Below are 26247 nucleotides of genomic sequence, written 5' to 3'. Positions count from 1 at the left end.
TACCGCCAGCCATGCTCATCATCTCACCCCGTTTTATTTAACAACTTGTTGTTTTTGACTTCTATTCAAGTGGAGAAGCTCCAGTGTGTTCCAAATTTGCCCAGCAGAGAGGGAACATGGGAAAAAGAAGTCCTCCTAATGGCAAACTAAGAACTTGTATTGACTCTTTCAAGGCAATTAAGTAAACCAAATGAAGGTTTGTTTCTGTTTTCAAAGGAGAGGCAGGGAGGCAGAGGGAAACACTGGCAAATCTCATTGCAGCACCTGCGTTAGCTCCATCTCCAGAGAGATGAGGAGATGGCTGTTACCCACACGGCGGAGGTTCCAGCCTGGCACAGTCACAGCTCCCTTCAGCGAAGGTGGCTCCTGGCTGCTCGGTTGCGGTTTGGTGGGTTTGTGTTTTCCAGATGAGGTTTTCAGAGTCTCTGCATCACTGGAAGTTTTGGAAGAAGATGAGGAGTTGGCAAACGCTGTCACAGTATCAAAAAGTCTTTCACAAAGGCGTTTGCTGGAGAGAGGAGTGTGGTTTGCAGAGGGTGCCCGATCCAGCCGGTCACACCACGATGCTCACCAGTGGTCAAAGGTAGATGTGCTCAGACAGAGACCTTCTCCATGACGCTGCCTGCGACATGCACCTCATCCGCCTGTACCGTCACCGTGGCCGACTGGCCGCAGATGTGCTGGTGGTCCTTCCAGTCCTGCCAGGGGAGAGGAGATGGAGAGGCCGTGAAGGAAAAGGGCCCTTGGAAAACGCAAAAGCAAAAGAAGCCCCCTCTGAGGAGCGCTTTCTCCAGCACCGATGGGCTGAGCAGGCAGCTACTGCTCGGCCAAATGAGGCTAACGATGGACAGGAAAGGAACCACATCCTGGGTCAAGGCTAGAGGGGGATGCGAAGTAAGCAGAATGCTGGCTTTTCAACCCAAAACCAAACCAGGACATCAATGTCGGTCACATTGTGGAAATTTTACTAAAACTCCTGGGTCAAGGCTAGAGGGGGATGCGAAGTAAGCAGAATGCTGGCTTTTCAACCCAAAACCAAACTAGGACATCGATGTTGGTCACATTGTGGAAATTTTACTAAAACAAGAGTCAGAACCTTCACTTAAACCCTCTCCTGATGGCCAGGAGTGGAGCAAGACCATAAAAGGGGTCTCAGTTCAGCAACGGCAAAGGAGAGGAACACAATTCCTCCAGGATTTACTGCCTTTAACTCCTCATCTGCACTAACAGAATTCTCCTCTGACGTGCTCAGCCCCGGGGTCGCACATCACAGCTCACAAATCCAAGGGGGATCTCACAGAATCAGTTACTGAGGGCACTTCAGGCTCCTGCCCCATCACAGTGCAGAGCACCAGCCACAGGCGTGGGCAGATGTCCACTCAGAAGGGACAGGCTGTCTAGGAGAGACAAAAGGTGGCTACTTGGTGGCACTTCCCAGAGCACTTTGTTCCGAGAAGACAACAGGGTGGTGTTACGGTCCCTGAGGAGGCGGCAGGGAGGCTCTAAGTTTCCTGCCAGTAGCATTTGGTCCTTCTCTGGATTTTTACTCTTTCTGCTTTACTCTTCTTGGCCACCAATACGATCCGTTACAGGCAAAAGGAAACGGTCAAAATTCTTCAGCCGCTCAATACACGTGGCCTCAGCTGATTGAGACCTCAACACTCCATGAAACTGCAGCCCTGGCCAAACTACATCACCGTTTCCTCTAAGGCAGGGTCAGGGGTCTCTGTAAGGAGCCTGTGCTGAACACAAAGCAGAGCAGTTCCCTCCACCACACCTCCTCATACCTGTTCCATAGAATCATAGAATCATCGTTGGAAGGGACCTTAAAGACCATCTAGTCCAACCACCAACCTAACTCCGACAAAAAAATAAATAAGAAATAAGCAATAAAAAAGATCACTAAACCATATTCTTGAGGACCATGTCAACCCATCTTTTGAACGCCTCCAGGGATGGTGCCTCAACCACTTCCCTGGGCAGCCTATTCCAATGCTGGGTAACCCTTTCCATGACGGGATTTTTCCTAATATCCAATCTAAACCTCCCCTGGCACAACTTGAGGCCGTTTCCCCTTGTCCTATCTCCTGTGACTTGGGAGAAGAGACCGACCCCCACTTCTCTACACCCTCCTTTCAGGGAGTTATAGAGCGCGATAAGGTCTCCCCTCAGCCTCCTCTTCTCCAGGCTGAACACCCCCAGCTCCCTCAGCCTCTCCTCACAAGACTTGTGCTCCAGACCCCTCACCAGCTCCTTTGCGCTTCTCTGGACCCGCTCCAGCACCTCAATGTCTTTTTTGTGATGAGGGGCCCAAAACTGGACACAGCCCTCGAGGTGAGGCCTCACCAGTGCCCAGCACAGGGGGACGATCACCTCTCGTGTCCTACTCCCCACGCTGTTCCTGACACAGGCCAGGATGCTGTTGGCCTTCTTGGCCACCTGGGCACACTGCTGGCTCATGTTCAGCCGACAGTCAACCAACACCCCCAGGTCCTTTTCTGCCAGGCAGCTCTCCAGCCATTCTTCCCCAAGCCTGTAGCGCTGCAGGGGGTTGTTGCCACCCAAAATTTCCATCTTCCATGTTCAGACTCTTACCGTTCATCCCACTGTATCATCACGAATAACGTAAAGAACAACAGAACTGTGTCCTTGGTGACGGAGCAGGGTCACACAGCCCTCTCCAGACAACTGAACTTCCAACTCCCCAACAAGCTCTTACCTTCCGTTGGCAGAAAGTGGAGCAGTAGTTGACTTTGTGGCACCCTGTGCACTCGTTCATCGCCTCCCGACCGCAGTTGACGCAGGATTGCTGTGAAAATGGACAGGAAAGAGACCTCATCAGAGATAACAACAAGGGAGATCACCAAAGTGTAATATGGGTGCTGTAACACAATGTGGTAAAGCCCCAGTTTCCTGATATATTCTCAATCCACAAACACAAACCAAAGAGGCCTTCAGAGACCCACTCTCCTCGTCATGTGCACAAGGATTGCTGTTTTCCCTTCTGGAGAGCAGGAAGCCCTTCAAAACCACAGGTGAGATACTGAGTGGTCATGGACATCTGTCCCCAGTAACTTAACATTTATCTTATCAACCCCAGCTGGGTCCTTGGGGGTTTCTGCAGGAGTCAGCCTTGCCCAGGACAGGTGTGTGCCCCACAGCAGCACAGAGCCCAGGCACGGGCCATCCGTACAGCTGAGTTCATCTCAAATCTAAAGTTTTAATGGCAGATTTGGTCAGTGGGCAGGCGTGTGCCCCACAGCAGCACAGAGCCCAGGCACGGGCCATCCGTACAGCTGAGTTCATCTCAAATCTAAAGTTTTAATGGCAGATTTGGTCAGTGGTTTTGTTTGGTTTATAATCCTGTGTGTCTCTGAGAGAGGGTATGAGGAAGGACAAGAGTGGGCATAAGGACAGGCCCCTGCAGTTTAATTTTTCCCTGGTTTTTGGTGAGGAAAAAGAGATCTGCTGCTACAGGCTGCCAGTCAGCACCACAACTACATAACCAGTGTCCCAAGAGGGAAACAGAAGACAGGATTAAAATTAAGGCTATAACAGGAGCAAGGACTTAAACCTGGAAATAAGGTGAGATACGATACATGGATGAGAAATCACACCTGGTTTTTAAAGGCTGTTTTTGTGTCTCTTGCTTTAATCTTGTACCAGTGACATCAATTAACATAACCTGTATATTCAGTGGAAATATCATTGAACTGCCACAAAAATAAGCACTTCACAGAGCATTCCGCTTCCAACTCATTAAATTACTGACAAATCATTAACACGTCAGAGCAGCAGTGTGAGGCTGTGACAGGCGGCGTGAAAGTGTCGCGTCTTTCCTTCCACCGGCTCCTTCCCGCTTTAAGCACAACCCCCCTAACAACCAGCCCCCTGATTAACACCAAGTCCATCACACCGTCTGCTCACACCTTTCCCACGTACCTACAATTAACAGTTGTGTGACTGAACTATATTTGTGTCCCTGATGTGCAGCCGGGAAATCGGGCCACCAAAAAGGGACTGGAAGCTGCAATTTGGGACTTGCAAAGCCCGACCCAAAGGGACACTCGATTGAGGCTGTTCAGAAATGCTGGAAAACACACCCAGTGCAGGCAGCTGTACCCCGAGATCTCAGAAAGAATGAGTAACACACACAGCTCTCAGGGCTTAAATTTCTTGGCCCAGGTGGCCAAGAAAGTGCCCAGGTGGCCAAGAAAGCCACCAGCATCCTGGCCTGTATCAGGAACAGCGTGGTGAGTAGGGCCCGAGAGGTGATTGTTCCCCTGTACTGGGCACTGGTGAGGCCTCACCTTGAGTACTGTGTCCAGTTTTGGGCCCCCTACCATAAAAAAGACATTGAGGGGTTATCAGGCATTGGAATGGGCTGCCCAGGGAGGTGGTTGAGGCCCCATCCCTGGAGGTGTTCAAAAGACGGGTTGATGTAGTGCTGGGAGGTCTGGTTTAGTGATGATGCTCCTTGTTTGTTGTGTGGGTGTCTATTTTTGTCAGTCAGGTTGACGGTTGGACAAGATGATCTTTAAGGTCCCTTCCAACCTAGAAGATTCTGTGATTCTGTGATCACAGGGCCTGAACTATCTCAGCTCACACCAGAGGGAATCATGCAGTTTTGAAACCAGCTCAGAGGACAAAAAGGAAGAGTTTCCCTCCCATCAGACGCCAGCAACTGACGGAGCTGTCTGTGATCACAGGGCCTGAACTATCTCAGCTCACACCAGAGGGAATCATGCAGTTTTGAAACCAGCTCAGAGGACAAAAAGGAAGAGTTTCCTTCCCATCAGATGCCAGCGACTGAGGGAGCTGCCAGCGCCTCTGCTCAGAGGTGAGAGAGACTCATTAACCCGGCCAGATAACGATAATGGATTGTGAAAACCTAGAAGGCTTGGGAAAGGGGACATGCTCTGCTCAAACCTTAGTCCCACTAAGGAAAGATACAGAACACGTGACTTCTGTAGCAATGATAAAAAAACTCTGCATCTTTAAATGGAACAAGACAAAGAACAAAAGATTCTCAATAAAATACCAGACACCCCCCGCTTACCTTGATGATGATTTCTGTCTTCCCATCCACATCTTCTGTCTGCTGAAATAACTGGTTCTGATATTGCTGCAAGGGAAGACACACCGAGTTGTCATTTCACAGCAGAGTATGAGGTGAGGGGCTGAGCAGGGTGCTCTCTATGGAGGGTCCCGACACTGAGCTTGCTCCTGGCAAGCCCAAAGCTGCAGTGGCAAGAGGACAGAGGGGACCCTCACTCCTCCCTTCTGAGAGAGGGACACTGTGCCCTTGTGCCGAGACAGAAGCCTGGGAGAAAACAGCCCGAGGTGACAAACTGCCAGTGAAGCCCAGCATTTACTCAAGCCCCAGACAGAAGCCTGGGAGAAAACAGCCCGAGGTGACAAACTGCCAGTGAAGCCCAGCATTTACTCATCCCTGCTCTCCCCACCCCATAACTGCCACAAGGGAACTGCACCCCACACTCAGGAGAACCTACAGAGGCAGCAAAGGAAACACAAAGAAAATGCCAAGGCAATAGGAGCAAGTGCCATCATCTCGGGCCAAATTCAGGGTCAAGTGGAGTGACCCTAATCCACCAACAGGCAAAAGCCTCGGAAGGGACAGCACGGCCCAAGAGAATGGGTCAGGGGAAGGGAACAGATAAAACTAACATGCTCAAGACTTTAGGAACAGCATCAACCTTCACCATTATTATTCCTCCCTTTAATAAAAGCACAAAAGGGCTTTCAAATGAAGTGCTCCTCTGGGGGTGACTTTTAAATCACGCTTCAGGTGCATTGCAGATTTACTCCAAAGCAGTCCAAGTCCAGCCAGGCACTGCTCTGCCCCGTCACCTGGCCACGCTCAGAGACAGGAGTCCTAACCCAAAGGAATTCAAACTCCATCCCCATTTGATCATGTGCTAACCCCGATTTAAATTTATTTAGAACAGTTCAAAAGTAAGCAAAAACCTGAGCCCTCACCTTCAGCCAGAGCAGGTTTATCCAGGAGTGACTGTGACCCCACGTATAAGGAGATTAAAGGCTTAATTTACAAGTGTCTCCATGACCTGACATCCCAGTATTTATTCTCCTGTGAAATCACAACCTTGAAAACCTTTACATTGCCATGACACAAATTCAATTTAAAACACTCCAGGGAGATGGAGGCGGCGGTAGGGAAACCTCTTGCTGGTCAGTGCAAGGGGTGTGACTGGGTTCTGCCATTATTTGACAAATAAGCAAGACCAGGCTAATTAGCAAGACGGGACACAGCATCCCCAACACATCCGGTACCACACAGGTGGAATGTTCATCCCATCTATGGAAATTCCAAAGTGACTATTTGGAAAACCAAAATCGTGTCCAACCCAAAGCATTCTTGTGAAGACAGGGAACAGAGCGGCAAGTTTGAGATGTGGCCCCTGGGTTAAGAGGTTCTGCCAGGGCTCAGGGAGAAAATGACCTTCATTCTTCAGAGGATCATTAAGGTTGGTGAGCACCAGCCATGGAGAAGCAGGGACTCAATGCTTCGTGTCCCAGCCTCTGCCACCAGCCCTCAGGCAGGGAAACTGGGTTCTTCAGGAAAGGGTAAAACAGGTTTTCCACTGGTAAGTAAAAGACAAATGACCCCTGTTAAGGGTACAGACCTGGGAAACTGAGAAATGTTTCTAAACTTCTTTTTAGTGGAGAAAGTGGAAATACAGACCCCAAAGCATGCGGGGAGCTGGCATTTCAACCCAGCTCAGAAACCTCTGCACACACAATCCCAGCTACTGGGATATCTCCCTCCCCACAGCGAGTCCTCTGGTTCTGCTCAGCCCATGGCATGAAGAGTTCAAGCCATTCAGAAACTACAGAGAAGGAAAAGGGGTGATACGGGGGGAAAGGATCGAACCAGACACACCCAGATCTCACAAAACCAGCTCCAGAAAACCAACAACCTCCCATTCTCAGCTTTTTTCACTGCTGCTCTGGGGTACACAAACCATTATTTGCTTACTGGAGCTACATTTCTAAAATGCCCAACCCTTTTTTGGGTTGATTTCATACACTCTAGCCCTGAATTGTTTTAATCTTTCTAAAAAAGAACTCAGCTGCTCCAGCTGTTGGCTGATTTAATCTTCCCCCTTGTTTTCAAACGGGCTGGGCTCCGAAGGCACCGCTGCGTTACACAAAGAAAGGTTATTTCAATTAAAACACTTCCCATATTTTGACACAGATTCTTCTACATTTATACAGAAAAACTGTTTGACACATTTCCTGAATATCTTTATTATCTTCCCGCAATGCCTTCTGGCAGGGAGTTTGGGGAGTTCACGTATTCTCCCCCTCCTAAAGTTTATCTAACAGAAAAAATGGCTTAATGCACACTCAGAAAAATTACCCTGCCAAAGCGCCCGGCCCTTTGTGTAAATCATCAGCTTTAATGCGCTGCTTCGGGCCAGCCCTGCAAGGTGTCAAACAGCTCTGGTAAGAGACTGAGCTTTTATTGCCCCCCCCTACTTTCACACTAAATGCTTTTCCCTAAAACAAAAATGCAGTGACCCCCACAGTCAGACAGAAAGCAAAGGATCAGATCGCTCACCAGCTAATTACTAACAACAGGGGAGAACTTGCTCTTACCAGCTGCATGAAGTTCTGACAGAGCCACGCAAAATGCTGCAATTCAGAAAAAGCTTACAAATATTTTGATATTTTCATCTTTTGCAATAAGCATGAGGCGTTTTTTTAGAAGTTAATATAAACCCTGAGCAGAGTTGATGGTTTCTCTTTCAGAATGTGACTCCCCAAGACTTCTCAATAACAGAAATGTAACTTGGATTTGGTGTCTGAGACTCTAGAACAATTTTGTTTCCAAAGAAATTATTGCAAAAGAGGTATTTTCCTACATGTGGGAATTGTAAACGTTGGGTTTACAAATTGCCCTTATTTCTAGGCCTTATAAGGTTAACACTTTTTACACAGCCTTTTACCCCGAGATCCTGCTGCTTTGTGAGCAGCTCTGCAAGATCCTCGTGAAGGGAGCCTCATCCTGTGTTAAAGAACAGGCTCTGAGGCCCAGAGAAGCCACTGAGTTACCTCGGGGCATCCAAATAACTTGTGGTAAAGATGGAAACACAATTTGGAAGAGATCCCCTCGGTCCTGAGATTTGCCCAGCAAAGCACAAACGCACAGAAATTACAAAGGCCAAAGTGACAGAGCACATGGAAGGGCTTCCAAATGACAAAACGATGTGTAAGAAAGACCCTGTGGGTGAAACCTTTGGCTCCAGCGTTTGGAACCTGACCCAGAGTTTCTCCAGAGCAGCCCAGGACACCCCCAGCCCCTGACATGGGGGTTATACGCCTGTAATTGTACAGTGGGAGGGGGAAACACCTTGTGTCAGACATAAGAGTGGAAGGCAAGTGGATTTTTCCATACTTTCTATAATTGCCCACGACAACAGGCATTTATTTGACACAGCCTGACACCAGAACACTCAGCACTTCCCACTTCAGCCCCTGCTGCTTTTGGGGACTCTCTATCAAGGTATCACCATGTGTTTGGATCCGCAATTAGGGATCCAATCCTCCTGCAAAATTTAGATTAGACATGCCATCTTAAGGAAGAAACCTGACTGTAGCTGCTTCTAATTTATGCTGTGCTTGTAATTCTTTATGGTTTTCCCTTGGTACATTTAGCAGATCCCCTTCCTGCCACAGCTCCTCTCTGATGGTGGCATTTCCACCTTCAAAATGATATAAATGAAGGGCATAATGTATTCCTAAGGCTCCTTTGAACAGTCCTGGGTAATATCATTAGCAAGCGTGACCAGAATGAAACAGTGATGGAAGCTCTTTGACTTCCCAGAGAAGAAGAGAAGTGGAGAGGCAGCACAAATGCCTCCCCAGCTCAAAGAAAACTGGGAGCAAAAGCCTGACTTTCAGAGTTCAGAGCTCTGCGAGTCCCACCAGCACTTCCCACAACACAGCTTCTGGCATTTAAAGCCAAGGGACCCAAACTGCTGCTCTATGGGAGCAGACAGGCTTGTTTCTCATCTCTAATGAACTCCAAAGCTCATTAAATAATGTGAAACACAATATAGTAAATGATTTGCAATATACAACACACCATATAAGCTGTGATTAAAAATCCTTAATGCTTAATTCATTGCTCTCTAGGAAGACAGGAACAAACCAGCACTAGAGTAAGTTTTCCTGCATGTTCACTGTTGGTGCCACTTCTTCTCTACTCTGCTTAAACCTGGGGGGGCTTCAGACCTCCCCAAAGGGCAGGGACAGACAGCACCATCCCAAGTGCTCCATCCTGCTCCTCTGGGGCTATTTCTAGGCCTTATAAGGTTAACACTTTTTACACAGCCTTTTACCCCGAGATCCTGCTGCTTTGTGAGCAGCTCTGCAAGATCCTCGTGAAGGGAGCCTCATCCTGTGTTAAAGAACAGGCTCTGAGGCCCAGAGAGGCCACTGAGTTACCTCGGGGCATCCAAATAACTTGTGGTAAAGATGGAAACACAATTTGGAAGAGATCCCCTCGGTCCTGAGATTTGCCCAGCAAAGCACAAACGCACAGAAATTACAAAGGCCAAAGTGACAGAGCACATGGAAGGGCTTCCAAATGACAAAACGATGTGTAAGAAAGACCCTGTGGGTGAAACCTTTGGCTCCAGCGTTTGGAACCTGACCCAGAGTTTCTCCAGAGCAGCCCAGGACACCCCCAGCCCCTGACATGGGGGTTATACGCCTGTAATTGTACAGTGGGAGGGGGAAACACCTTGTGTCAGACATAAGAGTGGAAGGCAAGTGGATTTTTCCATACTTTCTATAATTGCCCACGACAACAGGCATTTATTTGACACAGCCTGACACCAGAACACTCAGCACTTCCCACTTCAGCCCCTGCTGCTTTTGGGGACTCTCTATCAAGGTATCACCATGTGTTTGGATCCGCAATTAGGGATCCAATCCTCCTGCAAAATTTAGATTAGACATGCCATCTTAAGGAAGAAACCTGACTGTAGCTGCTTCTAATTTATGCTGTGCTTGTAATTCTTTATGGTTTTCCCTTGTTTGGATAGATCAATGGCCCCTGAAAAAGGATAAACTGCTGCATTTGCATGACTTCGTAAAAGAACAACTGGCCACTGGCCGCATTGTACCCACCACCAGCCCGTGGAACACTCCTGTGTTTGTAATACTAAGAAAAGTGGCAAATGGCCATTGTTACATGATCTTCCAGCGATAAATGCCGTCATTGAGCCCATGGGTTCGCTACAGCCTGGTCTTCCTTCACCTTCTATAGTGCCTCAAAATTGGCCAATAGCCATCATTGATCTCAAAGACTGTTTTTTTTGCTATTCCTCTCCACCCAAAGGATGCACCCCCGTTTGCATTCTCTGTACCAGCTGTCAATCAGGAACAGCCTACACGACGATATCATTGGACTGTGTTGCCACAAGGTATGCTAAATAGTCCGACTATCTGCCAATTAACTGTAGCAAATGCTTTACGACCTGTCCAAAATGCAAACCCTCATGTTATAATTTATCATTACATGGACGACAGACTTATAGCTGCCGAAAAGGACAAAGACCTGCAGTCAGTCATCTGCCAAGTCTGCCTTGCTGGCCTAGGAGCAGGCTTGCAGATAGCCAAGGAAAAGGTCCAACGTGCATCACCCTGGAAATACCTAGGATGGAAGATTACAACTCACACCATCCAGCCACAAGCACTGCAACTGGTATTACAAATAAAGACTCTGAAGGATCTGCAAAAATTGTTGGGAACTATCAACTGGCTCAGACCTTTTCTGGGTATCACTACATCAAAATCTGCACCCTCTCTTTCAATTGTTAAAGGGTGATCCTGACTTGGACTCTAAAAGACAGCTGACACCTACTGGACTGCAATGTCTAACCTTACTTTCCCATACCCCTCTCTCTAATGCAGTCACATCATTCACAGATGGTTCTGGGAAAATGCACAGAGCAGTGGTCCTTTGGCAATCCACTGACAATCTCTGGAAACAAGATATTAAATGTGTCACTGGATCGCCCCAAGTTGTTGAGCTTGCAGCTGTTGCGCGTGCTTTTCAGCTTTTTTCTGATGTAAATCTCAATATCGTAACTGATTCTTTATATGTTACAGGAATTGTTCAGCGCATGAAGGTGCTTTCCTAAAGGAAGTCAACAACCCAGAGTTATTTAGACAACTTAAAAAATTATGGCACTATGTTTCCTACCGTAAATTACCCTATTATGTCACACATATACGGTCACACACCTCTCTGCCAGGACCCCTAGCCAAGGGCAACCGTGCTGTAAAGCCACAGTCGCCCTCCACACACCACAATTATTTCAACAGGCACAGCTCTCACATAACTTCTTTCACCAAAACAGGAAGGCACTACAAAAGCAATTTCAGGTAAACACTGTCCAAGCACGTAATATTATCTTGACATGCCCTGAATGCCAGTCTATAGCCCTGCAGCCACAATTGGGAGTTAACCCACGTGGCACCTCACCACTGCAAATCTGGCAAACGGATGTTACACATTTTGGAGAATGTGGTCGCCTAAAGTATGTACATAACACTATTGACACTTTTTCTAATTGTATCTTTGCCACTGCACATACAGGAGAAAAGAATCGAGAATTAGACTCTCTTCTTCTTTCCCTCAGCCTCTTGGGGCCACCAAAAGCCTCTCTGACAGCCCCACTTGCTTGCCATGAAGAAAGCAGCCACGGCACGGCTCAACACTCACCAGCTTTCCCGTACGAGGATGCAGTGTCCACGTCTCATAAATTTAAGGATGGCAGATGGGAGAGCTGAGGACTCCTAACACCAAACAGTGTGTGTTACTGGCTGCCACCCACACCTCCTGGAATCCCACACTGCTCTACTCCTCTCCCCATCATACAAAAAACTCCGAAAGATTTATTTTAGCAACATTGCTCTCAAGATATTGAGAAATGATTTCTAAGGGTGACCACTGTTATGGCCAGTGACAACCAGTGACAACCAGCGAGATCTGGACAGGCTGGAGAACTGGCCAAGGAAGAACCTCATGAGGTTCAACAAGGAAAAGTGCAGGATCCTGCACCTGGGAAAGAAGAATGTTAGGCATCAATACAGGTTAGGCATGGACCTGCTGGAGACAAGCTCTGAAGAAAAGGATCTGGGGGTCCTGGTGGACAACAAAATGACAATGAGCAAACAGTGTGCTCTTGTGGCCAAGAGGCCAATGGAATCCTGGGCGGCGTAGGGCAGAGTCTGGCCAGCAGGTCAAGGGAAGTCATTCTCCCCCTCTGCTCTGCTCTGGTGAGGCCACAACTGGAATCCTGTGTCCAGTTCTGGGCTCCCCAGTTCAAGAGGGACAGGGAACTACTAGAAAGAGTCCAGCGTAGGGCAACAAAGATGATTCAAGGATTGGAGCATCTCCCTTATGAGGAAAGGCTGAAAGAGCTGGGACTCTTGAGTCTGGAGAAGAGAAGGCTGAGGGGAGACCTTATTAATGCCTACAAGTATCTCAAGGGAGGGCTGAAGGAGGAGGGAGCCAGACTCTTTTCAGTGGTTCCCAGTGAGAGGATGAGGGGCAACGGGCACAAGTTGGAACAGAAGAGGTTCCACTCAAATATGAGGAGAAACTTTTTCACGGTGAGGGTGGCAGAGCCCTGGAACAGGCTGCCCAGGGAGGGTGTGGAGTCCCCTTCTTTGGAGATTTTCAAGCCCCACCTGGATGCTCCTGAGTAACATGCTCTGACAAGCTCTGGGTGGTCCTGCTTCAGCAGGGGAGTTGGACTAGATGATCTCTATGGTCCCTTCCAACTCTAAAAATTCAGTGAAAACCAGTGAAGTTCTACTCTCTCCATCACTCAGCCAAAAAGATGCCCTTGGCTGAGCCATCTCACCCCCTCCGGAATAATTACCTCTTTCCTCTCCACATCAGCTTGAATCTTTGCTTGTGTGACAGCGGCCTCGCGGAAGGAGGAGCTGGCCTGTTTGGCCTGTTCAATGAGAGTCTTCAGCTGCTGGGCAGTGTTGAGCAGCGAATTGACCGTCTCTTCCAGGTAGAGCCAGCTCCGCTGCTCCGTCACTTCCAGCCCGTTCACCACCGAAGGGGATATGGCTTTGGTGGGGGTCGTGGGGGGCACCGCCAGGGCAGGGAGTGGTGTTAACACTGAATAGAAAGGAAGAAAAAGAAAACAGAGAGAATTAGGGTGCTTCACTTCCATAACATGGTGGGGGAGTGGTTTTGTTGGGATGGTTGGTTGGTTGTTTTTTTTTTAAAATACGGTCTGCAAAAATTTCCAATCCAGTGAAGTTTTTGCTAAACAGACCTGTCTTCTGAGACCCAAAGGTCACGGAATTGGTCTGTGCAGAACAAGCCCTTGGGGCACTCTCAAACCCAGAGGACAGAAGAACCTGTACTCCTGATCCTGCTGTCTGCTCTGGGAAGGCACTAACCCCTCCTGGCTCTGCTGCATAACTAAGCAGTGAAAGCACCATCCCCAGCGACCCCTGTGGCACCATCATCACAATGTTCCACCTAATCCTTCCCTTAACCATTGCTAAGTAAGGTTCTAATAAGTCATTCAGCAACCAAAACCGTCAATTTTTCTGACATATCCTGATGTCAGTATAGAATCATAGAATCATAGACTTGTCTAGGTTGGAAGGGACTTTTAAGATAATCTAGTCCAACCATCAACCTAACTCTGACACTATGCAGATGTCAATTCTCACGTTGCACAACTACAAAAAGTAGGCACCGACCCACGTCACGCTCCCCTACACCTCCTGAATCCTCATCTTAAACATAACCCTGGCCAAAGACTGGGATAAAACCAAGCCAGTTACCACCACCTCAAAATTACATGAATTACAAACATGCGTTTTCCAAACCCAGCGGTTGAGAAGCCCTTAAAAAAAAACCCTCAAGAACTGTAAACTCCTTGGGCCCCTTCATCCTGCATCCTACCCAGAAAACAAACTGTGAGCATGAAAATACCTGTACCACACTGAAACGCCACAAATTCTAATAAAAGGTATTCCTTTTATTACCTTTAATACCTTCATATATTATTATATATATATACACATATATATACACATATATATTATATATATGTATACCTTTAATAAAAGGTATATCCATCTGTTTCAAATATCCTGGTTATTCCGACCAGCAACGCTCATTGCAGCTCTGAAACCTCTTTTGCCTAACCCCAAAGGAGAGAGGGAATGCACACAGTCCAGATGGAAGTTTTAGCTTCAGACACAAACATCTCCTGACATTTGCTTTACATTTACTGTCTTGGACAGTTCTCAAGAAAGTCATTTCTCGTCTACGGCCCTTTCCTCCCAAATTCTAACTACAGCTCTTCACTCTTGTATAAACTAGAATGCCACAGGTATGAAGCTAAATACAAAAGCACAGAAGCCCAGCAATACCTCTGAACGTACTCCAAGGGACATTAAAAGAAGAAAAAAACCCAAACCAATTATTGAGATGTTGCAGCCTTTACTTTTTCATAATCTTACCAGTAATTGCCATTTGAAGGAAGCCACCAGCACAAAGCTGAACTGTCCTGGGAATCTCATCACACTTGCCTTGAGTTTCCCTCCAGCTCCATCAATTGTCAGGGCTCTGCTGTCCCCCCTTTCCTGAAGCCTGTGTTAGAAAATTAAACTCCTAGAAAAACTCTTAGCCTTACCTTTGCAAATGTTTCAGAAACCCAGCAGTTATTGTGTCCCTAAAACATCTACTTTTCACAGCTCTCCCTCTCTCACAGGGAACAGCAAACTGCACAACCTGCTTAAAAACACAGAATAGGAGGAACTGTCCAATTCAGGAAAAAATCTTCTTGACTACACTTCAAATGGTACTTAAAACTCAACTGTAAATACTGTCCTGGAAAAAAATCAACTATAATTCTACTATTCTATAAATACTGTCCTGAACAGCAAAGGCCACCAGACCTTCCTGCACCAGACTGCAATTCCAGCAGTTCCACTCACCAGGAACCTCCCCTTAGTAAAGACAAACAAGGCTTCGCAAGACTGCCCTGAACGCTAAATTATCTTCCAAGACAGCAATTAATTTCAGTGTATTAACACTTTAACCCTTTTCAAGCCCTATCTGGAAGTTTGTCACACAAGCAGCAAAAGCTGAGAGAATCCAGCACAGATTTAGAGAGAGAGAACAAGCCTCAAACCCCAAGGTGTGTTGGACACGCGAGTACTCTGTCCACAGAGAGCATTGCAAGCTCACCACACAGGCAAACACCCAGGCTTTGTGCTCAACAGCCCTTAATTAAAACAGCAATTTCAATCCATTTGCATGTGACTAGAACTATTTGCACTTAGATACCAGGAAGAGATAAACCGACCTTTTATCAGGAGCTGTTTGCAGAAGAGCCTTTCCCACTGCCACATTTCCAGCCCAATATTTATCACAGCGCGGCATTTGATAACTTATCGCATGGGAATTACTTCCCATTCCCCGTTTTGGCACAGGGACCTCAGTCCAGAGAAAGTATTCACCGGTGAAAAGAAATCAATGTTTAATTAGTAACAAACCAGATCTGACTAAGACTGAAAACCAACAAGATTTCATTCCGGACAGAGCAGGAACGCGCCGTGCTGCTCTGAGTAAGTAAATAAAAGGTCAGACCGAGGGGAGAACACAGGCTTTAAAAAAGAAAGACTCCAGGCAGCACAAAGGAATACATCGTGTTTACATGATTTTTCCTTGATGTCTGAGGGAACAGGAACAGGGCTCAAAACCTGCCCTTCTTACAGCTTCTCCGTGTCAGTGAGGTCGCGCTGTTTCAGAGAAACTTCACAGAATCATAGAATTTGGAGAAGTAAAAGGCCTAAAAATCTCCTCAACATAAGCCTGTCAGAGGCAGGCCGTTCCCTGCTGCATCTCCTGTCCAGGCTCGATAAAAACACATAAAGCAAGAACAGCACTCCAAGTTTGCAATTCCAGTTTCTGCAACACTTCCAGTTTCTATCAGCACAGGCAAATGCAAGGTCATTAAGTTTATGTAACATAATTGCACTTGAAGAGGTGATTAACCAGCATCCATCATTCCAGCACAAACATCTGTGGTAAGGGATGGAAAAGTGACATTGGATGGGAGAGCAGCTCCCCAAACCTGCCCCGAACTGACAGCACCCATCAGTGGCTTCCTACGGAGATGTGAGAACGTTTAGGAAAGCTGTGACATAATTTTAAAGGGGATGGTCTCAGCTCAAACGCTAAGTGTTCAGCCACAGGGCCCTAGTGCTGACAAAAGCCTTGAAGCACAAGCCTCGGGAAAGCCAGGGAACTGCGTGGTGATTTAGGAAGCAGGACCACAACAGCCTCCTCTGGTAGGAACCAACACATCAAAATTCTCAATAACGGAGTGAAAAACTTTCCACAGACTGGAAACGCTGTTTGTCCAAACGCTAATAACTCCAAAACTTGTAAGCAAAACAGAGAAATGGTTATTTTTCTGCCTCAATCTTCCCCTTCGCTGTGAGAGAAGATTGAAGCAATGCTAACGTATTTCGTGACAGACAGAAAACGTACCAATTTTGGGATGAGAGGTTGGCAACGCAGCTTCAGGAAAAGGTGAGATCTGACAGTTGTCCTGGTAACTGGGATAATGAGGCTCTGGGTGAGTGACCCGGCACGGAGGCTGGACACTGGTGTCCTGAACTGTGGGAGAACAAGGCCAGTATCAATGGCTGGGTATCACAGCTCCCGGGCACTTCTTATGCTTCTTACACCTGTTTTTTTTTTTCCACATTTTATACAAGCTCCTACACTCTCTGGTAATTCCAAACGAGGAAGAGCAGCATGGTCTCACACAGTTAGCAGCAAGTCTTGCACTGATTTAGTTTTTCTCTGCTTTCTTACTGCTGTCTTCCCTCCCAGACACCTTTATATTCACAATAACCACAGGGTCTCCAAACTACGGTTCTCAGAGCAGGACAGTTCCCTCAGCAGAGCTCACAACCCCATGAACAAATCAAACTGAAATATATATCATGCATTTATATTTTGTTTGATTAATTCTGGCATTTTTCACCTAGTTTCAACACTCAGCTAGTTTTCTTTTTTTTTTTTTTGGTAGTATTTTAGGACAAAAGAGGAGTGGAAAAAACGACAGAGGTGAGCATAAACCCCTAGAAACCAGCAGAGCTGTACATCAGCAGCTGCAACATCTGGACAAAACTTCTAACTCGTGCAACTGGAAAGATTTCAAGCTGCTGAAATCATTTCAAAGGAAGGACAATGGGTTATGTATAGTCTCTCTGTCAGCTCTTGAAAAATAAACTCTTTGTGCAGCATTTAAAATGCTTCTTCCTAAAGCAACGGGCAGCCAAACCTTTTGTTCTCCTTCCCCTGGATGTCTAGCAGACACCTGGACAAACTCTTACCAGTGGCTCCAGTGAAAACATCACCCTGGGATGGACTTTCTGAGATAATTGCTGTGGCTTCCACCGTTGAGGCACGGTCAAACGTCAGAGCGCCGGAGGTAGTGATCTGTCCAGAAGGAGTCACCGTGACTGGAAATATTAGAAAGACTTTCCTAATTAACACTCAGCGCAGAGGGCTCGGTTCTTCTGCTGCTGCTACCCCTGTTCAGCATCACCCCAAGGCCTCAGCGCAGAGGGCTCGGTTCTTCTGCTGTTGCTACCCCTGTTCAGCATCACCCAGAGAATTCACACATCAGTAAACAAACGGCCAATGATAGATATGATTGGAAATGGGAATAAAAGCCTTGTTTGGCTTCCAAAACGCTGCTGTCCTCCCGCACAAACGTTAATTTACAACATAATGACTCCCAAATCACCACCTTTTCAACTATTGTATGAGCAATAAGATAACATCTACCAGAAAGGTTCAGTGGGGGCACAAACCCCATCTGTTTCTGGCTGATCCCAATTTATTACAACTTTAGGAAGAGTGTGGTTTTTACTGCTTAAATCCACACAGAAAACCTGGGGATTAGGAGGAATTCTGTGGCAGCCCGGTGAGCTGGCCAACTTCAGCTGCCTGTCTGCACACAGGGATGGAACACGCTTGGCCAAGGAACAAGTCACAAAATCCTTTTGGATGAATATATCCACATGGCTCCAACATGTTTTAAACCCTTTTTAAACAGGATTAATTAATCTGGCACCATTAATTGGGAATGGGCTGAGTCTGTGGCACACTGCTCCGCCAGAAGGATCTTTTCTCAACCAATAATTCAATTTTAAGACGTTGAGACTACAGATTTGTGTCTGGTGAAACATGTGGCTGCCACCAAAACAAGCACAAGCAAACGTGCAGCCTCACAGCACCACACGTTAATGAACCAATACAAATTAAACCTATTTGGGGGATTAAAAAAGCCCCAAATAAACTCTATAGAATCCTTGCTTATTTCTCCTCCTGCTGGCGCTGGAAATCTAACCCTAGTTTTGGCTGTTCTTTTTTGGGTTTCTGTTGCTTCCTCAATTCACTTTGTAATGTTACCACCCAGATCCTGCCCGTAGGATGAGAGCGGGACGACACACGAGTGTGACTGGGAACGTGTGAGCTGGATGAGCTTGTAAATTAATTTCTGTTCTCACACAGATGGTTTGACAATCAAAACCAGTAAGTAACAAAGCGTGTCCTGAATGCTAGAGAGGAAATCTGCAGATGAAAGCATCACCTTGGGCTTCTTTTCATTAACAACTTTCAGGCTGTGGATTTTATTCCAGCTGCTTACAGCCTACTCTTCTATGTATTTTAAGAAAAAGCACAAATCTTACTCTGCAGCCCTCACCAGCTTCTGAAGGACAAAACCCAAACTCAGAGCAGGAATGGGGATTTCCAGCAGAGCAGGAAAGGACCAGCCTTCCCCCCGACCTCATTTTATCAGGAGGAAATGTCTCAATTGTCCTATGTAAAAAATATACCTGACTCCCACTCCGGACCAAGGCCAGGACTCCACAACTCCCCTGTGCTGTCAGGGGGAGAGAGCACAGCAGGGAAATATAACCCAGACCTCTCAACAAAACATAAAACCTACTGCTCACTGCAAAAGGATATTAAGATGCTTAAAACCCAGTCTCCTGGAAGACTAGAACTGTGCTTTTTCCAACTTGCCCTGCAGTCCCAATGTGGCAACACTCTGCTGGTTTCTACAAAATAGGAAGTGAAACTAGCTAACGATCCTGAGCCAATTAAACCATCCAATGGAAAGGAAGTGGCAAAAACCCACACATTTTTCTCAGTTGGCTAGATCCAACAGGCCGCTGATTGATATAAAATATCCAGTGTGGCAATACTTCATCAAAAAAGGGAAGCAATTTTTACCAAAGAACCTACATGTAGTAGCAGCTGTGGCAGGAAGCAGAGTGATGTTCTTGGGGCAATCCTTCTTCGCTGGAGCTGCAGGCATTTCATTTTCTTTTTTCCGCCTTTTATACGGTACAAAGAGTCGTACGGGGCCACTCTAGGCAAAACAGACCAAAAAAAAAAAAGAAAAGAAAAAGAAAAAAGGAAAGGGTATTAACTGAGGCACCTCTTTGGGGACTTTGGGTTTACTCTCATCTTTCCAGATGCAGCTGAAGTCAGGCAGCACGTATTCCCATGGAAGATGTGTGCTTTGCAACGATTGACCAAAAACCTCCTACTTCTCCAAACCAAAAGAACTCTGAAAAAAATCATAGGATCATAGAATGTGTTGGGTTGGAAGGGACCTTTACAAGGTCATCTAGTCCAAAATGTTACACTCAGCTCCCTCCAGCTGAAGAGGAACAGATTCAGCCACTTCCCACTATTATTTAAGGAGCAGAACCGGGCAAGTAACTGCCTGCCAGCCAAGGTGGTGGAAGAAAAGAAAACAAGATGAGGGGAAGACAGGAAGCAGTTTCAGGTCTAGGAAACAAGCAAATCATCCAATTCATAGCAGAAGAGAAATGCAAACCACTATTTCAAGTCAAGCTGAAGACTTCTGCTTTCAGGACTTTACCCTCATCTTTGAAACAAACAAACAAACGACAAACCAAACCCCAAACCAACCAACCCACCCAAGCAGTTTAATACGGAAATATGGACCCAACACAGAGTATTACATTACTACCTTGGAAAAACATTTTTATCCAGCTCAAAAAAACATGTGAAATTTGAGTCAAAAATCACAAATAGCTCTGACATCTCCAAAAGGCATTTTATATAAATACAGTTAAAGGGGAAAAAAAAAAATAAAACAAGATGAAAAGAATCATTAACTCCCACCCAGTTTTACTGAGGCTGCTACGCAATAGCAGCAGTTCAGGGGAAAAACATTTTTATCCAGCTCAAAAAAACATGTGAAATTTGAGTCAAAAATCACAAATAGCTCTGACATCTCCAAAAGGCATTTTATATAAATACAGTTAAAGGGGAAAAAAAAAAATAAAACAAGATGAAAAGAATCATTAACTCCCACTCAGTTTTACTGAGGCTGCTACGCAATAGCAGCAGTTCCTGATCTCATCTCTTTATGCAGCGTAGACGCTGCAACCTGAACATTTCTAGGACACTCATAACCCGCTCGCAAACGGCTGTGGCAGCTTGGCTGCCTAATTGTTTTAAAACGAATGGATCTAAAACCTACAACTCACCAGAGTCATGTCGTCACAGCAGGCAGCACAAGTACACGAGGCGGCGTGAGGATTTAAAATCCCATCCTGAAATTAGAAGATTACTAGTTCGGCGTGAGTCACCAAAACCACTGAGAGCAGGAGGCTGTTCTGCTGAAAGATTGAGGCAGTTCCCAGAGAGATGCAGCCATTCCCTCCCCCCCTGCAGCAACAGAGAGCCCCCGCATCATAGCGACGGGCTGAGAGCGAAGGAAGAATGATTTTCAAGTCAAAAAACATGTGAATTTGAGACTTTATAAAAGTTTCTGCCCAAACAGAAATCAACTGCCAACCTAACGGCAATGCCATTTCTCCATGAGGCTCCTGGGCACTGCAGGAAATAAAGGACCCAAAGTGATACTCAATAAATGGTGGAAATGAAGAGCATGTTTGTCAGGAAAACTGAATTAAGCAGATCAGGTTATTGAGTTACAGTATCATGAGTTAGAGCTTATTTCTCAGTTCCTGCGATACAGCTCAAGACTCAAATCATGTTATTTGAAAACACATCTGGAAAAATCACAGAATCACAGAATCTTCTAGGTTGGAAGGGACCTTAAAGATCATCTTGTCCAACCGTCAACCTGACTGACAAAAATAGACACCCACACAACAAACAAGGAGCATCATCACTAAACCAGACCTCCCAGCACTACATCAACCCGTCTTTTGAACACCTCCAGGGATGGGGCCTCAACCACCTCCCTGGGCAGCCCATTCCAATGGCTGAGAACCCTTTCAGTGAAAAAATGTTTCCTAATATCCAGCCTGAACCTCCCCTGGCGCAACTTGAGGCCATTTCCTCTTGTCCTGTCGCCTGTGACTTGGGAGAAGAGACCGACCCCCACCTCTCTACACCCTCCTTTCAGGGAGTTGGAGAGAGCAAGAAGGTCTCCCCTCGGCCTCCTCTTCTCCAGGCTGAACACCCCCAGCTCCCTCAGCCTCTCCTCATAAGACTTGTGCTCCAGACCCCTCACCAGCTTTGTTGCCCTTCTCTGGACCCGCTCCAGCCCCTCAATGTCTTTTTTATGGTAGGGGGCCCAAAACTGGACACAGCCCTCAAGGTGAGGCCTCACCAGTGCCCAGTACAGGGGCACTCCTCTCTCATCCCCGATTCTCAACCAAATCAAAGCTTTGCTTCTGAGTTGCCCCACGGCCCCACCTCAGTGGCACACACACGGTTTGCCCAGCAGACTCTGGCCGGGCTCTCCCTGTCCCCTCCAGCAGCAAGGAGGAAGCCAGTGTAACCGTACGTGAATAAGGCACTGCAGGGGCCTCCCCGCGTAGCGGATGCTCCTCTTCCAGTCTTTGCTGCTGGCTCGCCCCGCCATCGCTTCAAATTCAGTGGGGCTGTACCAGTTGTCCCCTTGCTTAATGCACCTCCCACGGCCTCCTGAAAGGAAACGGAAGAAAGGAATTGTTAGTAAAGGTTAAGAATCGTTTTGTTGCTTTCCTAGAGAAGTAAATATTGAAATTGCTGGAGAAAACAGCAGTTAATCTACAGCAATCGCCAAATACACCCATCTGCTCCTTCTCCCCGCTCTGGGATAACCATCCCCATTTATTATCTTGGCTGGGCCAATGGCTGTGCAAGTTTAGAAAGCTCCAACTTTGGGCCACACCATCCAAAGACCAGAAAAAATTACCCATTCACAAGAAAGATAAGTCTTTCTCAGATAAACACGATGAATTTAAGCCCTTCCTTAAGTTGCACTTAAATTTCTAATTCTTCTGGTCGTAAAGAAAACTCTCTATCCACGACGCATGCGCTGTGCCACGCAGTCAGGCTTGGGGACAATTCCTGCTGCCACTTCTGCAGCTTTCCCACAGAGATAAAAGAGAAGAGGAAGGACTAAGGCGGCGAAAGAATCCCATTAGGAGACAAACTCTCTATTTTCCACCCCAGCAGGGATTCTTTAGAGCTTTGGAGAAACACGGGGCTACTTCTGAGACAAAAAGAATGTTAGAGGAGTCAAGTATTACCGGGGAGACCCGCTGCACAGCAGCCTGTACCTTCACAGGTTTAAGAAAAGTTTAAAAGCCTCTGAAGAAAAAGCAAAACGGAAGAGAATAATAATATCCAAAGGGACTGGGCTGGCTAGAAACTGTCTTTTCTTTTTCCTTATCCTTAAAAGCGGGCTGATTAAAAGAAGAGTAGACCGAGTGAAGGAGGAGCTGCCACCCTTCCTCACCCAAGGAGGCTGTGGTTACCTGAGCCGAGTCTGTTTTTATACAGAATCCCACTGATATTCCGGCACCGCACCGGGAGCTCGTTCTCATACACGGATGGGTCCCAGTTATACTTGGTTCCAGTTTTCTCTTGGACAGATGTTAAAGGGGTAGGAGGAGATTGCGGTCCTTTGAAAAAAAAAAAATGAAAAAAAATTACATATATAAGAAAGGTGACAGCAACAAGAAAGCACATTGGCTCCACCTGCACAGGCTCAGCCTGGCAGCAACGTCAAGCGGTTAACGGGAGCAGCTGACACCGCAGTGCACCACAAACAATTCAGCTTGAGCATTCTGAAAATGTCTGAAAACAAAGCAAAATGCATTGTGTTTTAGACAGCAGAAGGTTTGCCGTGCCATCCTGGAGGTGGAAACTGCCAAGCAGCCACGAACAAAACCTCAGCACTAAAGACCCCAGCTATTGCCACATTTAAATATCAGCGAGTGGCCTCAAAGGAAATAAAACTATATTGAAGGATCCTTTAAAAGGGGTCACTTGGGAGACTCCTAAGAACCCACTTAGGAGACTCAAACAGAACTCCAATTAGGAGACTCCTATTTTTTATTAACAATGTTAAAATGATCCATCTGCCTTTGGGGGTGAGATGGGTGTGACAGCCCAGCAGCAGGGCAAGATTTTTCAAGAAGCTTATTTGCAAGGGTTAGGGCAAATAATAAGAAAAGGAAATATATTTCTGACAGGGAAAAAACCCCACAAATTATATATTCTTCTACTCCCAAGAAACACGAGAAATACCATGTGAAGAGGGGATAAATGATCCTTTTAAGGCAGCTGCAAACTATTAGGTCCATAATGGTTTTTAATCCTAGCAACACAATTGAAATGGAGAAGAAGTGACACCTGTGGGAGAACAACACTTTGAAAAGAGATTGCCTTATACCTGGTGTGAGAGGTGCTGCTGGCCCCTTCAGCCCCGTGGTTTCCACGATGCTGCCATCTGTGTGAACCACTATGAGAGTGGCTTTTTCAGTATTCAAGCTGTCCCCAATCTGCAGGGCCGTTCTCCCAGACTACAGAAGAAATAAAGAGTTTACGAGTTAAAATACCAATGTGTTTTAATATTCTCCCAAATCTTCTCAAAAGTACCCTAAACCACCTGTCAGTATTGCAGTTATTCGGTTAGTTTTTGAGGTTTCAGACACCCAAATTCAAAGGTTGCATGTTCCAGGTCATCAGTTCCATGACAGAATGAGTATATGGGGGTGCGAAGGTAAAAAAAACCCTCCAAGTGATGAAGAAAAAAAATAGCTAATGGTTTTGTGGCTGAAAGCCTGCATATTACAATGAAAACACATAATTGACTTTACTACAGCTCGAACACAGACCAGGCTCTTCATTTGCACTAAGAACGTACGTGGGACTCAAATGAGAGACTTACCAACACGTGTCCTGAAATTGAAGCTGCATTTGCCACGGATGTAGTGAAAACATTGTCTGCAGAGGCACCAACGTTGGCTACTGTCACGGTGGTGACTTCTGAAATGTAAAACAAACCTGAAGGTAACGCTCTGCTGCATCCAGAGATCAACAGCTAAACAGCAAAAAATAGAACTACATTTCCTTTTCCCTTCCCGTTCAAAATTAATTTCATTTCTCATGGCACCTCTGTTACAAACACAATCATTCTGATTTTTATTAAGCTTTGGGTTGAACGTGCTTTAACCTCCTTGAGACCTTAACAATAGTTATCAGCATGTGATGAACGAAGGGGAAAATGGGGTATTGCATCTGTACTAAAAAAACCCACCAAACTGTGATGCTTTTATTAAAAGAGAGGTGACTGGCAAACACCAAGATAAAGAGAACTGACTCTGCTGAATATTCATTTCTAGGGTGCCATTACCTGCCTGCTTGGGCCAGTTAGAAACAGCCCAAACTTCCAGCCAAACATTTCTATGATTTCTTTCCTGTTTGACTGCCTCACGAAAAAGCAGGGGTTTGTCAGTGCCACACATGGGCTAAGAGTGAAAAAACACTCCTATCAAGATGCCAATCGAGGTACAAAGGGCTCTGAAATTTATCCTCAAATGGAATGATAGAATGGTTTAGGCTGGAAGGGGCCTTCAAGATCATCCCTTTCCAACCTCCTGCCGCCCTATCGAGAGAGCTTGCCTTCAAAATTGGGCATGTTTCAGGGCACTTTGTTAAGGGGACACAGGGCCAAAGTACTTTTGGATGCACACAGGCAGCTCTCGCTCGTTTGCCTTCGGGCTGTGCCGTGTAACGCTGAGGGGAGCGGGATGTTGTGCGTGTGGGGAGCCCCTCAGCCCGCCGCGGGGACCTGCCCCGTCTCCGCAGCACCCCCGGAGGGAGATGGCTCCGGGAGCCAAGGGCCGGTGGTGCCGGCCCCATCCCCGAAAGCCGGGGTGGTTTTTTTGGGGCGAAAAGGCCAGGACGGGCCCTGAGGGGGTGCGGGCGGCGCTGAGGCGGCGGGGCTGAGGGGGGGCTGCGCATGCGCGCTCCGCCCGCCCTGACCTGCGAAGGCGGCGGCGGCCTCGTCGGCGCTGGGCAAGGGCTCTGCCGCCATCACTGTCACCGCCGCCGCCTCCTCCTCCGAGGCCTCCGGCTCCGCCTTCGTGGCCACCAATTGCGGCGGCGGCTGCTGCTGCTGCTGCTTGGGTCCTTCCGCGGCCGCTGCCGCCACTGCGGCCGCCGCCTCCGCTAAGCCCAGTTGCTTCGCCGACGAGTCGGCGTCCTCCATCCGAGGCGGGCAGAGGGGAACCGAGCCCGCCCGAGCGGGCCCCGGCGCCGGCCGCTTCCCCGTCGGCCTACGCTGAGGAGGGTCGCGGGTGGGGGGGGGCGACACAGCGTTCCCAGAGGTCACTCGAGCGCTTTTAGGCGGGCGGCCGAGCGGTGCCGAGCTGGCCCGAGCGGTTCCGAAGGTGCTTCCCGGGCGGAATCGAGCGTTTCCGAACCGTTTCCGATGGTACCCGAAGTGTCCCGAGCCTTTGCAGGCCGCGTCCGATGGTTCCCCGCCGGCTGGCCAATCCCAAGGCGGGAGGCGGCCGAGCCGAGCCCGCCGGAACGCGGCCCGAAGCGGTACCTGACAGATCGGGCGGGGAGCCCGAGCCCGCCCGAACGGGGCCGAGTCCCCGAAGCGGCCCGGCCCGGCGGGTCGAAGAATCCCGAGCTCGCTCGAGTCCTTTTCCGATAGTGCCCGAAGGCGGCTGAGGCGGACGCGGGAGGAGCCGAACTGTGCCGAGTCTGTTCCGATCGCTCCCGAATTCCCTTTCGTCGGCCCGAACGGGCAGAGCCCGAATACGCCCGAAAGCGGCCGAACCGGGCCGAGCGCTCCGATCGCACCCGAAGGCAGAGGGGAGGGA

General features: G+C 47.5%; 1 protein-coding gene across 1 annotated transcript; it reads right to left on the bottom strand.

Annotated features, from left to right (window-relative positions):
* Nucleotides 1–26: 26 nt before the first annotated feature.
* Nucleotides 27–26225, bottom strand: DEAF1 (DEAF1, transcription factor). Its single transcript, XM_014940632.1, has 13 exons — nucleotides 25400–26225; nucleotides 24303–24400; nucleotides 23805–23934; nucleotides 22885–23031; nucleotides 21927–22066; nucleotides 20656–20721; nucleotides 19376–19502; nucleotides 17452–17580; nucleotides 16598–16726; nucleotides 12945–13195; nucleotides 5060–5125; nucleotides 2720–2809; nucleotides 27–698 (listed from the first exon to the last, which is right to left on the bottom strand). The coding sequence occupies exons 1-13, from the start codon at nucleotides 25623–25625 to the stop codon at nucleotides 594–596; spliced, it is 1704 nt and encodes a 567-aa protein (XP_014796118.1). The 5' UTR covers nucleotides 25626–26225; the 3' UTR covers nucleotides 27–593.
* Nucleotides 26226–26247: the final 22 nt, after the last annotated feature.

Source organism: Calidris pugnax, unplaced genomic scaffold (genome assembly GCF_001431845.1).
Source record: "Calidris pugnax isolate Ruff unplaced genomic scaffold, ASM143184v1 scaffold98, whole genome shotgun sequence".
Lineage (NCBI taxonomy): Eukaryota > Metazoa > Chordata > Aves > Charadriiformes > Scolopacidae > Calidris > Calidris pugnax.
This window is presented reverse-complemented; position numbering and strand designations above follow the sequence as displayed.

What these genes read in the sequence shown, in the direction of transcription:
- DEAF1 (XM_014940632.1), bottom strand. Translation starts at nt 25,625, where the DNA reads ATGGAGGACGCCGACTCGTCGGCGAAGCAACTGGGCTTAGCGGAGGCG. An exon ending in CAATTTCAGGACACGTGTTG is followed by an intron (nt 23,935 to 24,302) that starts GTAAGTCTCTCA and finishes TTTCTTCTGTAG; the next exon opens with TCTGGGAGAACGGCCCTGCA. An exon ending in TAAAAACAGACTCGGCTCAG is followed by an intron (nt 22,067 to 22,884) that starts GTAACCACAGCC and finishes GTTTCCTTTCAG; the next exon opens with GAGGCCGTGGGAGGTGCATT.